The sequence below is a fragment of the Natator depressus genome, chromosome 5 (genome assembly GCF_965152275.1).
Source record: "Natator depressus isolate rNatDep1 chromosome 5, rNatDep2.hap1, whole genome shotgun sequence".
NCBI classification, from domain to species: domain Eukaryota; kingdom Metazoa; phylum Chordata; order Testudines; family Cheloniidae; genus Natator; species Natator depressus.
Window position 1 is genome coordinate 52716325 of NC_134238.1, and position 17442 is coordinate 52733766.

The 17442-nt window shown below is 38.2% G+C and overlaps 1 protein-coding gene across 1 annotated transcript in view; it reads right to left on the bottom strand.

The window, feature by feature from the left end:
* The window catches only part of EDIL3 (EGF like repeats and discoidin domains 3), a 390724-nt gene that overhangs the window by 16366 nt on the left and 356916 nt on the right, over positions 1-17442 (bottom strand). The window contains exon 10 of the mRNA XM_074952821.1: positions 4179-4334. Within this exon, the coding sequence (XP_074808922.1) occupies positions 4179-4334 (156 nt within the window). The remainder of the gene's footprint in view (positions 1-4178; positions 4335-17442) is intronic.

The window sequence follows — 17442 nt, forward strand, 5'->3', positions numbered from 1 at the left end:
TAGAAAAAAGGGAAACATCAGTAAGTTTTGCTTAGTGCAGTAAAGCATCCTTGAAAATATTTATACATTTTGGGCCAAATCCTGTGAACATCCTCAAAATTGGTTCTTCTGCAAAGGCTGGTCCCAGTCTCAGGAGGATTCTGTTTTTGTTCCAAACTCTTTCTCTTCTGTTCTCTCCCCCCTCCTCCCTGCCCGCCGAGTGCTGCTCAGTATTTTTTGATGGTGTCTCTTTCTGTGCTACTACACCAAGGAGCAAAGTTAGGGTAAGCTTGAATGTATGTTCTCTTTTTCACTGTAATGAATGTAGTACTTTGATATTAGTCGTTTGGTCTCTGGAAGACATTTCCTTTTTTTAATGCAAAGGTTATAAACTAATATGAGTATGAAGTACTAATGTTGGTAACGGTCAGATATTTTGGATACATTTATGGTACATCCAGGAAAGGTGAAATTATTGTTTCCTATTTTTACCTGACAACCAATTATATCCATAATCACAGCTGTCAGTACCTTTTCAATTTTATTGCTACAATGGCAGATTTTGCTTTTACTATCTGGAGCCTTGGAATTTATTGCAAAAGAAAGTCACTACAGGATAAAACCACTGAGATCTGCCATCTTGTTCTCAATGCTGTCAAATTATATTTGAGAGAGAGAAAGAGAGAGAGACTTAGAACAATATGGGTCAGATTATGATACCCTACTCATGCTGAGTGAATAGAACCTTTCAATTAATTGAAATCAGTGGGTCTACCCAAGAGGCAAGCTACCACTAATTCCATGTTAGCAAAACTGTCCATATGGATATACCATATTTTGTATCATAAGCTGTTTTATAAAATGCAAAAACTGAAAATACAATTGATATGTGTGAGGTACGCTTATGGTTCCTTTTATTGAAAAAAAAGTTCCAAGAATAATAAATACAAGTGGAAACATTTAATACCCTGAAAAGAAACACAACAATTGTTGAAAACATTCAAACCTTGAGGCAACAGTTACTTTAACTGCTAGAATAAGACATTTTGCTAACCATTTGGAACCTAAATATATGCTATAAATGGCCATTAGTGTAACTATGTTCCAATTATCCATAACCCAGGAGAATGTTCTAATAAATAATTTCCATTTGTCTGCATTTTTAAAAAATTATTCCCGTAAGCAGTGTATGTTCTGTAAACAACTCCATAATAAAAATTTGACCATGCTATTAATTCAGCTGTTTGCAGCCTCCAGGGTCAAGTCAATGTACACTGAACAACATTCAAAATAAAAAAAAAAGAGAAATTAAATATGTATGTATAAATCAATCTCTAAACCTACTTTTGAACACCTGTGGGGGAACAGACATCCAAATTGATGCAAAAATGGTAATTATGGTAATTATAACAACATATCATTTTGATTATTCCAAACTTGTCTTTGCCTTTACTGAATTTTAGAACATATTTATAATTATTTTTATACGTACAATGCTTGGAAAACAAAAGCATACATGCTTATATTTATGGTTGCTTACTTTATTAAATTAAAAGTTTGAACTAACTGAAAAAAATCCTAGGAAATCTGTTTTCTCCGAATAAATGATAGGCACAAAAAGCATCAAGGAGAATGCCTCTTCCTTGGCCACAAATCTGTATATATCATTTCTATGTCCAATTCCACAGACTCGCAAATGCAGCTTTATAATGTCTATTTTGCTTTAATATTCTATATAGTTTGAATTTTATATTATGTTAAAAAGATATATCTAAATATTAGTTACTGCTATTTGTCCCATGCATAGACTATGTGGTAAGAGTTTTAACTGAGAATTGTGGATGAATCTACTGTAGGATGTTAAACTGAAGCTTCTAAAGTTACACATTTTTAAACAGCAGGTCCAGTGAACTTGAATCCAAGAGTTTTAAAGGAGCAGGCTGAGGCACTCGCTGGACAATTAATGTTGAATTTTAATGAATTTTGGAGCACTAGGGAAGATCCACAAGACTGGAAGAAAGCTAATGTTGTGCCAATTTTTAAAAAGGCTAAATGGAATCACCCAGGTAATCATAGGCTTGTCTGTCAGGCTGACATCAATCCCAGACAAAATAATGTAATAAGTGCAAATAAGCCTGGATTTATGGAAAATAGATTCTGTCAAACTATCCTGATATGTTTTTTTGATGACAATACAAGTTTGGTTAATAAACACAATAATGTTGATGTAATTTACTTAGACTTCTGAAAGGCGTTTGACTGCACAACATTCTGATTAAAAAACTAGAATGTTATAAAATTAAAGAGAATGGGCTCTTCAATCTAGCAAAGAAAGGTATAACACCATCCAATGGCTGGAAGTTGAAGCTAGACAAATTCAGGCTGGAAATAAGTGTTAAAATTTTGACAACGAGGGTAATTAACTATTTAAACAATTTACCAAGGATCATGGTGGATTCTCCATTACTAACAATTTTTAAAGCAAGATCAGATTTTTTTTCTAGAAGATATGGTCCAGCAATTATTTTTGGGACATTCTACGGCTTATGTTGTACAGGAGGACAGAGAGGATGACCACAGTGGTTCCTGCAGTATGATGGATAGAATCTATGAATCTAGATTGTAATCTGGGGAACAGTTTGGTTAAAAGGCAAACTACCATAGGAATGTCTTCTCAAAAAGTAGGTCACCACCACCTTGTTAAGGGATGTGAATATATTATTTTCTACAATGTGAAAGCAAAATGATGTGTGGTACCTGGTTTTTCAAGGCAATAAATGCTGACTCAGGAGTCTTTGGTTACCCCTTCCCTCTCTCCTCTCCCCTCCCCTCCCTCCTGTTTCCCACTCACAAAGATTTCTGGAAATATGCTTTGTGACACTGATTTCTTTTATAAAGTCTAAAGTCTTCATTTGTTTAACTTTAAGGAAAATGTGTATAGTGGTGAAATTTTTTGATTACTTCTAACCTTATGTTTCAATTTAAAGGTGAAAACCTGTTTATTTGTTCACTAAATGCTTAAGATGGAAAAACTTCTTTTGTGATGTTCTTTGGCAAATGTTTTGCATCTAAATGCAATCACCTAAAATAATAATTTACAATACCATTACTGTGTGAGTAGTAATATGTTTTATGTACCAATATAGAATCAAGTGACCTTGCTAAAACTGGTTACTAATATAAGACGCTATTTGAGCATCAACTATTTATATTGATTGGGGAATTAATTAGTTATCTGCATTGCTTAGGTAACTTTCTTACCAAACTCACAAAGACAACAATTATCTCTTCAAGGATCATTAAGAAGACACACAATGATTTTTTTGATGACCACTTGAGTTTAAGACTCTCTTTAAGAATTTTTAACCACACTATTTTGAAAGCTCAGACTTGCATAGAAAATAGGAATGTGAGTGACTTATGAGTATCTTCCTTGTCTTTGATAGTGTTGTCCCCTAAGGAAGGGATCACCTCACGGGACTAATATAGTGGGGATCATATCCCTGGAGTAGTATGGAGAGAAACAATTATTAAAATTTGACCTGTCAATTCTTTTTTCTCTAGATTATGTTGATATAAAATTACATGGCACTCAACACCTTAAAACACCCCTTTCTCTAACATCTGCCATTAACATTTGCAAAAGGAAGAGTTCTGGAATTAATTTATTTTAAAGCATATTAAGACCGCTGATGCAATATTAATGCATATGGGTGGGTATCTGATATCCTAAAATGATTAATTACCAGAAAAATCAACCCAGAACCATTAGGTACAAAGGCACACTAAAAAAAAAAGTATTTATTTTTTCAAAATAGCTAGCACATTTTATCATATGCTTATCAAAATCTTAGCAGGGTTGCTGTTCTCAAAAACACAAACAAGCTACTTTTTATGTGTGTTCTACTGCAGAGTTCAAAGGAGAAATAATTTCAATAAATGGAGAACCGTAAAGTTTTATGTCCCACATCTAATAGCTTTGGATCTGGCACATTGCATTGATATGTACGATATTATAGTATCAGTGAATGTCATTGTGGTATATGATTCCTTTCTATTCACCTTGACTTTTAACTGTGGAACTCTAGGCATATAGATCCACATAAAACAGACAGTACATATTAACCTGGAGGCTACCAGCACTGAGGTTACTACTTTCTGTAAATGCAATCCAAATATCAATTGCCTCATTATCTTACCTTATCCTTTTTTTGTTTTTCATCCTGGTAGATGGACCAGTGCTCCCCATCATTACTATAAGCAAGTTTATAAGAGCCCACAAACTGTACATGACCAAAATCTTTAGCTCCTTGAGTAATTATGCCAGTCACTTTTGTAGGAACAAGGAGGTCAATCTATAAACAAACAAATAAATAAGACAGTCAAACATAGTTGTAATATTTTAAATTCAGCAACTGACTTTGTGTCACACAAAAACATAAAGATACATTCTTGATCATGTCATATCAGCTATGATGCCCAAGAGCACAAACTAATTCAGGAAAGCCCTGAGTTTTGTAGAGAAACCAACTCAACAATTGTTTAAGCGGATTTCCAAAACGTCTTCTAACTTACAATTGCCTATTTAGACCAGTATTTTCCAAGATCTGGAATATACATATTAGATTGGCTTTACAAGAATCATACATCTTGGATAGGGCTTCCATTCCTAATAAAGAGATTTTTAGCATTACTAGTGCATTATTTCTCGAGTCCTGATTTTCAGTATTCATATGCTTCTAAAACCTCAAAGTTAGGATTTCCACACAATCATGGATTGTTACATGACATGTGCTGTTTGGGCATGTTGTTTGTTTTGTGATGCGTGTGAGTGTATAAATGCACTCTACATTCTTTATTTCCTATAGCTGCTTATGGGTTCCTCTTGTGTGGAACTTTAATTTTAGTTCTTCCCCCACTCCACCCTCAGCTCTCAAACTAGGGGCTAGATCATCAGCTGGTATAATTTGGTCTGGTTCCATTGACTTCAGTGAAGCTACATTTATTTGCACGAGCTGAAGGCCTGGGGATTTCTAAAATTGTTTTGGCACTTTAACTGCATCTATTGCCCAAAATATATTTACCCCCATGAATTTATTTTTTGCTCCAGGTTAAATCATTTCCATATTTATCCTCATACTTTTTAAATAGCAAATGCATTTTTTCTTACAAATAGTCTCCTGCAAATTGGATGTCTGTGACACCCCAATACCAGAGGGCAAGGGGCTCTCTGGTACATAGCAGTGAGTCTCAGCTGGCCTAACCAGCTCTGTGCACCCTACACATTGTTGTCATGAGATTTATTTAAAAGGCATCTTGGAAAAGTAACTCACTGATTATTAATATTCTTGTGTGATGTAAGTATGGTTAACATGGAAAAAAACTACACAGATGCGCTGGAACTATGTTCCTCAGTTGTGTTTGGCAGACAGTGCTATGGGTGCTGAAACTACAGGTGCTGGGGGTGTTGCTGCACTCCCTGGCTTCAAGTGGTTTTCATAATATACTGTGTTTACAGGTTAGTTCAATGGTTCTCAGCATCCCCACTCTACAAATTGTTCTGCACCCCTGGACAGTGCCTAAGCCCAGCTGGTTCTACAACGTGGTTCCACAGGCTTGATTGTGTTTCCAATGTAAATTAAGCAAGGTGTGACCTAAGACAATAAAAAGCCTATGAGAAAACTACTTTGAACAGAAGACTCTAGTTTGTTAAATTGGACTTTAGTCTTAGCAGCAGAGTTTTACTTTTGTTTGTTTGTTTGTGACCTTTTCTGTTCCTGTCCCTTCTACTTGGGTATCACATAAATCTGTGTGCTAGTTTTAATAAATCAATTAAGTGATGTGTATTGAAGTGGAGGGTGTGTTAACACCAGTTAAACGAACAGGTGATGTGCACTGTCTCTTTAAAGGTGCAGTGAACTTGAGCAGTTACAGTGAGAGGTGCTGAACATGGCAGAAAAATGTTTTTGAAAACAACTTGTGGCTGGAATGGTAGTTGAGGTCCCATTGCAAAGAATAACTGACGTGTGGAAGCCAGGGTGAGATCTTCTTGCTTGTATGCTGGCTGTTGGTCTAGATTGTGAGCCACAGCAGCATAGCATAGAGTTGCAAGGCAGATAAGGAATTTGGGATAAGGAATTTGGATAAGAGGCTCGCAATCATATAGTAATATCCTACATTATTTCTATATAAGCTTCAATGCACATGTGTAGCATGCTGTAATATCTGATTCTTTCTCTATGCTAGATAATTAACATGGTTGTAATAGTTCAATTTATCTTCATTCTACATAACTATAAAGTGAATGGTCCCCATCTGATGACAACCAGATCACAATAGGCCAAAGGCCAATTTTCTCTCCCACTTCCCCTAAAACAGTAAAGGCAGTACTTTATTATTATTTTAAAATATTTATTTATATATATATATCCTCTCTCCCCCTGTGCTACACTCCTCCTCTTCTCTCTCTCCCTCTTCATGCCTTCTCATCTTTTTTCTCCTTCTCTATTTTAAGATGTAGTCATAGTTGAAGAAGTTAATTTGACTCTGTGTTCTGAAGGCAGGAAGATCTGTGACCATTCAGATGTCCTCTGGTACTGGTAATGAGTTCCAAAGTCTTGGCCCTTTTGCCATGAAAGCCTAGTCTTCTCCTGAGGTTGACAGCTTCATAGTTCCTGAGGAATACAGTTGTGAAGAGAGATCCTTGTTGTGAAGAGAGTGGTGATTTTTTGACATATCTTGGGTCAGTTCCACAGAGGATCTTGAAAATTAATGCCAAGGCCTTGAATCTGACTTAGTATTCTGTGAGGAGCCAGTGTAGTGAGCCGGGTTATGTATTTTCAGTGGCCAATATTACTGAGGAGCTGGTACATTTGGGACTAATCAGAACTTTTAAAATGTTTGAGTTAGATCTAGAGTATATTTCAAAGTTCATTGAAGAGACAAGGTGGGTGAGGTAATATCTTTTATCAGCCCAGTTTCTGTTGGTGAGAGAGGCAAGCTTTCAAGCTCACACAGAGCTCTTCTTCAGGTCTTGGAAGCTAAATACAAGGTAAAACAGATTGTTTGGCACAAGTAGGTAACACATTTTAATCTGTTTCACCGTGTGTTTAGCTTTTCAGACCTGAAGAAGAGCTCTGTGTGAACTTGAAAGCTTGCCTCTCTCACCAACAGAAACTGTTCAGATAAAAGATATTACCTCACCCACCTTGTCTCTCTAATATCATGGGATTAACCGGGCTACAACAACAACACTGCATATGAACGTCCATTGAAGTCATGAAAAGACTCAGAGTGAGTTGCAGTAGTCTACCCATGAGATCATGAAGGCTTGGATCATGTGAGCAGTTCCATGTAGGACATGAATGGGAACAGTCTTCTGTCTAGTCATAGATTGAAGTAATAATTTTTCCAGACATCAGTATCTGGAGTCCAGAAAGGCATGTACTCTTTGGTCTGATTAGACAACTGGAGGGCAGAACTTTGACTGGGAGGTGAATTAAGTTTGTTAGTTCTTCAGAGATTTTTCATCTTCCCACCAAAAGCACCTTCATCTTGTCCAGGTTCAGGGTCAGCCAGCTTTCTGTCATCTAGTTGTTTATCCTGGCCAGGCAGATGGATAGCTGGGAAAATGGTGCTATTTCTATTGGAAGCAAAGCGTATGTAGAACTGAGGACTTGCTGCATATCACTTGCATGTCAGACCATGATGTCTCACTTCCCCTCAGAGACTTTGTGTAGATGTTAGAAAGGATGGAGAGGAGGACTGAGCCTTATGGACTTTCAAAAGTGAGTGGCCCAGAGATAAAGGAACAGCTCCCCATGATTCCTCTCTGTGAGGATTTGGAAAGGAATGATTGGACCCATTTCAGACCTGTCCTGTCAAACCTTGTTACATCTCTGAGGTGAGTGACAAAAACACACTATGATGAGCAGTATCTAATGCTCTAGACAGACCCAGGAGGATGAGCATAGACATATTCCCCCATCTGTGTACAGGAAGGAGATATTTATCAGTGCTGTCCTTCTTCCATGACTATGCCTGAACATTGACTGATACAGATCAAGGAAGTGGGCAGTAGATTGGTGTGCCTGAAGACCGTTCTTTGCCAATTTCTTGATTTTCTTGCTAAAAATAGCAGATTTTACTCCAGTCAGTATTTTGCAAGGTCTGCTAGGTCCAGAGATGTGTTTTAGTGAAGTGGCAGAACTATACTGTTCTTTAGCATGGGTGGTAGCCAATAGGTGTACTTGCATGAGTAAAAAAAATCTCATTAGCTTAGTGTTTGTAGGATTGTGCCCTAAAGTTGCAGAACTTTAATTCTAACTTTGCAATCTTAGGTCAAGTTTTTCAAAAACAGAGGGAAGAGCAGTATAAAGGGGACTTAGAGTAAATTGTAACTAAAATTAAGCTCTTAATACTTCAGTTCGGAGCCTAAATAAGTGGCCTGATTTTCAAAAGGGCTGAGCGCCAGGCAACTCCTATTAACTTCAGTGGCAGCTGCTGGTTGCTCTGCACTTTTAACTAAGCCAGTGATACTCAGACTGAGGCTCACAAACCACGAGTGGCTCTTTAACGTGCCTCCTGCAGTTCTTTGCAGCATATTTTATTAAAACACTATGTGATTTAATTATTAACCAATTAGAATATTTGATCAGTCATTTTGCTGTGAGAATTATCTGATCTATCCAAATATTTCCCCTGTCATACTGTTTGAATATGAATATATTATACTATAGTAAATGAAACAATGAATTCACACTACTGTGACTCTTTTGGGTAATGCTGATCATTTATTTGGCTCCTGAACTACCAAAGTCTGAGTATCACTGAACTAAGGTTTTAGGAGCTTTGCTTTTAGGCATAATTTTTTTAATATCTTGACTTTAATGGTCTCTTAAAGTAGTCTGGAAAGGAATGTTTCTTACATTGAAAATTAATGTCTGTTTTGTTAGTGTATAAAAAAAAACTTCTTAAAAACCAGGTGTTGTTTGTTTGTTTTATAACCTTAAAGATAATCTAGATGGATTTCATAAATATTTTATGTGGCCATCATATTCAGAGTACTTCTCACTGAAATTCAGAGCAGGAAAAAAATCTCATTAAAATTCAAAGGATTTAAAAGGTAAAATCATAATCAACCTTCATTATTACACAGATCCAGAGTTAATAAAAATGTCCCAGTAACAATTTTTTTATGCTTACAGAACATATCCAATAGCTTTGTAATGTTGTTCTGAAAAATGATGTGGAAAGCTCAGGGATACTTTGGCGTATATTCTGTCATTTTTTTCTAGCACACTTTCATGGTGCTAAGTACACATTTTTTTATTACATTGTGTTGAATAATTATACTGAAACAAGAACAAAATTATAAAAAACAAAGGCTAATATTAACAGAGCATCAAGGTAACAGCTGTGCTACCACATGTTTCTTTAGCTGTTTTTCCCCAATTGGCTACATCCTGCTTGCTTTGCAGGAGTATTTCCATTGAAACCAACTAGTATGAGAATGGAATCAGGATTTAACGCAGAGTATCGACAAAATATCTGAATTAAAATAATTTAATGAAAAACATACCTTCCTCTGTGGAAGTGGAATGAATATTCAGTTAGTCAATTGCAAACACCAGGTTATCAAATGGATTACCAGGAAAAAGAAGCTGAATTAACATTCTGTTGCGGTGTACTTTTCAGATTTGAATGTGATTAGCTGGATCACAATCATTGCCTTCTTCAAAACAGCAGAATTTAGAGCTTGGCAGAGGCAATTAGGCTGTTACTGATAGGATCATTAACTGGTTACAAGAAGAACCATGGATTACAATTTAATGCATGCTTCTACAAGCTGCTGATCTAAAAGCAGTTTAACATCCTGTGATTCAAAGAACACTCCTAGGCTAAACTGCTCTCTTTGTATATCTCCTTTTCCTGCTTTGTTTTAGTTACTAAGGGCTAGATCCACAAATATACTTAAGGGCTTAACAGCCTCTTTTGGTGCCTAAGTCCACCATTTAGGCACCAATGATGTTCTCAAAACCACCATTCAGCTGGCACCAGACTCCATAGGCATTTAAATTTCCTAGATGCCTATGTTTCCACTGGTGGGCATGCACAAAATCATCCAAGCTGCTCAGTATCCTAGCCTTAGCAGGATTCTTAAAGTAGGGGTTCTGCTGCCTATCTCACCTGAGGGGTCTGAGCTGGTAGGCATGCTCTGAGCATGCATAACCCACACAAAAAGAACTGGGCAACCAGCTTGGGAATTTCGGGAGCTGGCTGCCCGGCATGCGTGAGGGTGTACCAGAACACCCAATAGCCTTATGGTTAGGGCACTCACCAGGGATGTGGGAGATCTAGGTTCAAGACCCTGTTCCAAATCAGGCAGGGCAGGGACTTTAACAGAGGTCTTCTGTATCTAAGGTGAGAGCCTTGGCTACAATGGGGTGGATCTCTTTCTCTCTAGTGTTTCTTGAGAAAAGTCTGGGTTTCATCCCCTAGGACACAGGCTGATCTGGTTTAGGCAGTGGTCTACAAGAGAGGGTTCATGGCTAAGAATCTGGAGTGGATGGAGGCACCTGCCTTTGGCCCATCAGTCACTTGCCTAAAGACCCATATTGATGGGAATCAGGTGCCTAAATGACTTTGATGCATCCGACGAAGTGAGCTGTAGCTCACGAAAGCTTATGCTCAAATACATTTGTTAGTCTCTAAGGTGCTACAGGTACTCCTTTTCCTTTTGCGGATACAGACTAACACGGCTGCTACTCTGAAATAAATGCCTTTGAGAAGAGGAGCCTAAGCCCCTCCTCTTCCCCCTGTATTTCACTCCTGGCTGAGGAATTATGGAGATTACGTGGCTCCCTGCTCAGCTAAATGGCTTCTCAGAATCCCTCCCTTAAGCACTTCTTTCTTTCCATGCATTGTCTGGGAAGCCTGGGCACATACCTCAGGGCTGAAGATTCTGTTAGGTGGTAGGGCACCGAGGGGTTTCATGTTGCAGCACCTTGTGGAGCAGTGGCTAAGTACCTTTGTGGATTTAGTCCTGAGATGTTACAAGGCAATTCAACAATAGAAATGTGATTCAGAGGAAAGAGCTAAATATTAACACAAACATGAGTCTGAATATTTGTAATGAAATGCTCTAGATTGCTAGTTAGTTGAGTAACTTAGTGTACATTTAAAACAGTACTGAGTAGTGTTCTTATTTAAGCTATGTGGAATTGGCCCTGTTTGAGAACTCTTTACTTATACTATTTATACAGCTGAACTCAGGAGTAAGTAATCATGTAATCATGTGTATAAGCATTTGTGGGATTGGGGCCAAAGTATAATAAGGCCAGATTCTCTAATCAGTTTAGACAATTTTGCACTGATTACCCATTTACGAAGAAGAAAGTAGTTGTAACACAGGATTAAGTTTCCCAGCAGAAAATTCCTTCTGTCCTGGAGGAAACTGCACAGGTGTAGAGCTGGCAAAGGTGGCTTAACTGCTTCCTCTGCCCTCAGCACAGGTGGCTTGTTAGAGGCAGGCTGGGGGCATGGCAGAGTTGAGCTCAGCTATGCCCAATTCTCATATTATCCAATAAATAAGAGGCCTTATGCCAGCAGTACCAGCAACATAAAGCTAGTGCTGGAACCTTCCTGATCTTATTTACACTAGGGTTGGGTGGCCCTGCATCAGTTGTAGCTGGCTCCCGGGGGCCACCACGCTCCATTCCAAGCATTTGATATGGTGAAAAATTGGAACCAATAAAATAAAGTAGCCACCAGGTATGCTGCTATACACAATAGCTAAAGCTGTGTCAGAATCTCTGTTTTAATGCCTGAAATAAATGCTGTTTTCCAAACGTAAATCTAAAAAGGTCCCTATTTAAAAAAAATGAAATGGCTAGCAAATACTCTATAGTGCCTAATTACTTGTAGTACTTTGAAGAAAAAAACCCACACTGCTAAAAGATACAATTTCTAGAAGCTGTTGCATATAAGTAAAAACAAATTCTCAGAAGTATATTAAATAAAGTCAACTAAGTATGCATTCATTTTATCAAAAATATTAAAGATTTAAGTTTATAAAGAAAAAAACTCATTTCTGATTAAAAAGTAATGCTCCAGAAAGAACTTTTGTAAGCAGTTGGAGAGGAAGAAGCTTCTACAGACTATTTTGTCAATTCTAACACTTTCCAAAGAGGACTTTTCTATCTTTCTTTCTCTCTCTCTCTCTCTTTTTAAATTACTATTAGATATTTTAACACATGTATTAGGCAAAATGATTCACCGATGCCCTGATTCTGGAAAGCACTTAAGCATATGCTTAACTTTAAGCATGTGTTTAAGTCCCATTGAAGTGAATGGAATTTAAATACATGCTTGAAGTTAATCATTTATTTAGCTGCTTTCTTGAACATGGACTGATTTTGGCATGTGCTTAGGTACTTTTCTGAATCAATACCAGGCTCTTGCAAATGGTAAGCAGAGTATGTTTCTTTTTTTTACATTTCCGTTTTTTTTTTTCCAATTTAAGCGTAGACCCGTAACATTATTTTAACATAATGTTTTGATGTTTTTCTTAACATCTGTAGTCCCTTAGGCAGAACCACTAAACACAGCTCTTATTTTGTTCTGTCTCTGCTTAAAAAATGATGTTTCATTGGATCAGCTATTGAATATACAAAAATGACCCGTACAACAAGAGAAGGGTTTATGTGAATGTTCAAATTATATTTTGTAGAAAAGAGTCATCTCCTGAGACGTTCTGGTTAAACTTGGATTTATGCTGGAAATGGCCCACCTTGATTATCATACACATTGTAAGGAGAGTGGTCAGTTTGGATGAGCTGTTGCCAGCAGGAGAGTGAGTTTGTGTGTGTGGGGGGGGGGGTGAGAAAATCTGGATTTGTGCTGGAAATGGCTCACCTTGATTATCATGCACATTGTAGGGAGAGTGGTCACTTTGGATGAGCTATTACCAGCAGGAGAGTGAGTTTGTGTGTGTATGGGGGTTGGGGGGTGAGAAAACCTGGATTTGTGCTGGAAATGGCCCACCTTGATTATCATGCACATTGTAGGGAGAGTGGTCACTTTGGATAAGCTATTACCAGCAGGAGAGTGAGTTTGTGTGTGTGTGTTTTTTGGAGGGGGGGGTGAGAAAACCTGGATTTGTGCTGGAAATGGCCCACCTTGATTTTCATACACATGTTAAGGAGAGTGTTCACTTTGGATAAGCTATTACCAGCAGGAGAGTGAGTTTGTGTATGTGGTTTTTGGAGGGGGGTGGGGGGGTGAGAAAACCTGGATTTGTGCTGGAAATGGCCCACCTTGATTTTCATACACATGTTAAGGAGAGTGTTCACTTTGGATAAGCTATTACCAGCAGGAGAGTGAGTTTGTGTATGTGGTTTTTGGAGGGGGGTGGGGGGGGTGAGAAAACCTGGATTTGTGCTGGAAATGGCCCACCTTGATTTTCATACACATGTTAAGGAGAGTGTTCACTTTGGATAAGCTATTACCAGCAGGAGAGTGAGTTTGTGTATGTGGTTTTTGGAGGGGGGTGGGGGGGTGAGAAAACCTGGATTTGTGCTGGAAATGGCCCACCTTGATTATCATACACATTGTAAAGAGAGTGGTCACTTTGGATGGGCTATTACCAGCAGGAGAGTGAGTTTGTGTGTGTGTGGGGGGGGGGGCGGAGGGTGAGAAAACCTGGATTTGTGCTGGAAATGGCCCAACTTGATGATCACTTTAGATAAGCTATTACCAGCAGAAGAGTGGGATGGGAGGAGGTATTGTTTCATGGTCTCTGTGTATATAATGTCTTCTGCAGTTTCCACAGTATGCATCCGATGAAGTGAGCTGTAGCTCACGAAAGCTCATGCTCAAATAAATTGGTTAGTCTCTAAGGTGCCACAAGTACTCCTTTTCTCCTGAGTATATGCTTTCTTGACAAATGAGTATAAATATGTAGGCTTGCTCTGAATGTTTTTGTCTTAAAACTTATACAATGGCTGGTTTATTTGAGCAAACAGCTCAAGTCACACTTTTTTTTCTTTTTTAATCACAGTAGCAAATGGTACGCATGGTATTTTCAATTATGGTAAAACATTTCAGAAATTGCAGTGTTATAGAGAAGGGGTGGTTCTCAAACTTTCTTTGTGTAGATTCAACTTAAATTATTTCTATACTTACAGCGGCGTGTGAAGTACAGACACTGCATGCCCAGTTAGCAGGGGTATAAATAGCAGTATAGACAGTGAGGTACTGCTTGGGTGAGTAGAGTACAGACACACGAGAACCGTAGGATATATAGCCTACATGGCTCTCTACATGCCCAAGCCATGCCTGTCACATCAGCTCTCTCTTTTTAGCAGTGTGGTGTCCTGCTGCCTCCCTGCTGCTGGAATGTTTCACTGTTGCCAAAGAAAGACTTCAGCAACGGGGAAAAGCTCTGCCATGGCCTTTCACTGCTATGTGTAGTTAGTCATCAGAGTGTGGATACAGCCTGCTTTTCACCTCGTCACATAGCTGTATGTACCCTATACACCACTGCAAGTGTGGACAAGGTCTTAGAGAGGTGGTCTTGTGAATCACTTCACGTCCCATTCACAATCATGTGGAACATTCATGAAGACTTCCTCTCCTGCTAGCAATTGCATGACATCTATGTGGCAACACTCTACAGACCACAATTCTGGAATCATGGAGGACTTCTCTACATGGTGGTGAGTTGGTGTACGACAAGCCATGGTGTCCTGGAACGTGCAGTAGGAGCGTTCACATGGTGAGTTAGTGCATGGCAAGCTGGTTAGTGCATGGCAAGCAGACTCTCACCCTGGCTTGCCATGCACTAACTTGTCATGTAGACAAGCCTTTAGACCGAGAAATAAGTCACTTGAACTAAACTCTCAACTAATGCAGTTTTCTTATTATTGTTAATTTTTAGGTGTAAGTCAGGGCAAAAACAGAAACATATACTTTCCTCAGTAATTCAATGACAAATGAAGTTAAGCCCTCTTTTTATGTATTACAATCACTAACCATTTTAAGACTTGTGAATCTTTCCTGTATAAGATAATTTTAACATACCACAATGTGCTAAACTATGACTAATCTTACTCTACTGATGCTTCAAATCCATTTTAACTAAAGGGCATGGATTTTCAAAAACACCAAAGAGAGTTAGGCACCCAACTCTCACAGGAACTCAGTGTGACTTGTGCTCTAAAGTCCCATATTTACTTTTGGAAATGCCATCCATAGTACCCAGATAACAATGCCATCCCAGCGGTTCACAAAGTGCAACTAATCCTGCAAGATACAGTGACTTCACTGGACGCTGACGACTCCCAGAACCCCTCAGAATACACTCAGCACCTCTCAAGAGAGGACATCACTTTACAAGTTCAGGCCTGGTATGCTGATTTATAAAGAAAGGGTCACAAAGGGAGTCAGGATGTGAAGGGCCAAGAGCCATTTGGCTAACAATCTGTTGTCATTTCTACTAACCTTGGATTAGTCCTATTTGTGTTCAGACATATTTTTGTGTATTACTTTAAAAAAAGATAAAGTTCATTTTAAAGCAGCTCAGGAGAGTAAAATTCTTTAAGTAACTATAGTCTCTCTCACTTGTAAGGGATGTTCAAAGCTGGTCAGTGTTTATGATGATGGATGCAAATAAAACAGTCCATAAGATTAACAAATTTAGACATTTGGCAGAACTTAGAAGAAACTTTAGAACTGCATTAGAACACTTAAATAATTGATCAGTTCTGTTCATACCAGTAGGTGTCATATCAGGCAATGAGAATTCTTGTGAAGAATGTGAGAGAAATAGCAGCCTATAGTACATTAGTCATTAAAAATGAAAAAGGCATTAAAATAGTGTGTGCTTGAGGAGATTATGGGACCTCACCGTAGTAGCACATTATGCTGCGTTGTAGACAGGTTCTGCATTTGAAAGCTACTTGCATTAGCTAACTGTGCAGCACACCACACTGGTAGTCAATTCAAAGGAAAAGCACTCAGGAATTGCAGGGAATCCTCACAGCTAGAGATAAGTTGTTACAAATAGCCTGTGCTGGAAACTGACAGGGGAAATGGGGAATAATTTGTAGCGATAGAAATTATAATGATACATTTGGAAACATTTGAGGTGTGATTAAAAAATCTACCTTTTTAAAAAAAGTTTAAAATTAATAGCATATGCCACTGTTAAAAAGCAAAACCAAACCAAACCACAGGAATATGGCAGAAATAATTGCAGAGGAAATAACTGCAAGAAAATTTAAAGCAATTATTACTATGGCTTTTTTTCCTAATAGGGGAATAACTTCCAAGATAGTATGAAAACAATTATAACTGTCAGCCACATATCAGCACATTATTGCCAAATGACTATTGTCCCAAAGGTAGTGTATGGCATCTTTTCACATAATTGAAAAGCATGACATTTTCTACATGGTCCTGCAAAAAAAGGACAATTCCTATTGGATAAGACAACCTGAAGGAAAAACGTGGTCATAAAACCATGAGACCACTACTTGGGCATAACACTGATCAAATTTGCCATAAGCGTAGATATGGAAATCTGACACACAGTCAGCTCTAAAAATCAAAAGTCAGAATTTGCTGCAAGCAGAGCTGGTCAGAAAATGGGCTTTTCAGGAATTTGACTTTTCAGAATAAATAAATAAATAAAAACCAACGTTTTCAGCTGAAAACCAAACTATCTGGCCTCAAATTGGAGCATTTTTGGTGCCTCATATTCCCATTTTCCTCTATGGACTGGGTTCTATGATTGGACCACCTCCCCCATGATGCACCAAAGTCTTCCCTCATGTTGACAGCAGCTGGTTGCAGCATGGCAATTCCTGTTCTTCGTGCATCCTGTGAGATGCAGTCTGGCTGTGGAGCCTGGCCCATAAAGGAAAATGGGAACATGAGAAAACCAAGCTATAACATCCATGAGGCACCACAGAAGAAATATGAGAATCAAAATATTTTGGTTTTCAGCTGAAATATTTCAGTTCTTGTGTGTTTGGTTTCTTTTGACAAAAATAAAATGAAATTTTCTGCAAAATAGCAGACCTTTTTGAAAAAAAAAAAATAATCAGAAACCCAATTTTTCATCAAAAAACAGTTTTGATGTAAACTTTTTGGCTGGCCCTAATTGAACTTTCTGCTGTCCTTATGGGACCTGATCCAGAGCCCACTGAAGTCAAAGGAAGTCTTTCCATTGACTTTAATGGGCCTTGAATTCAGGCCCTTAGTTTTCAGAGAACCCTTGAAATTTGCATTGTAAGAAGCACATTTCTGTCATGAATCTCATTCTGCCCAGACAATTCCCACTGACATTAAAGAGAGAAGAGAAACCATTTTTGTGTCAAAATCAGTAATTTTCTGAAATGAAAATGTCCTATTTTGAAAATATTCCATCACATAACTAAACTGACCCATCAAAACGGGCAG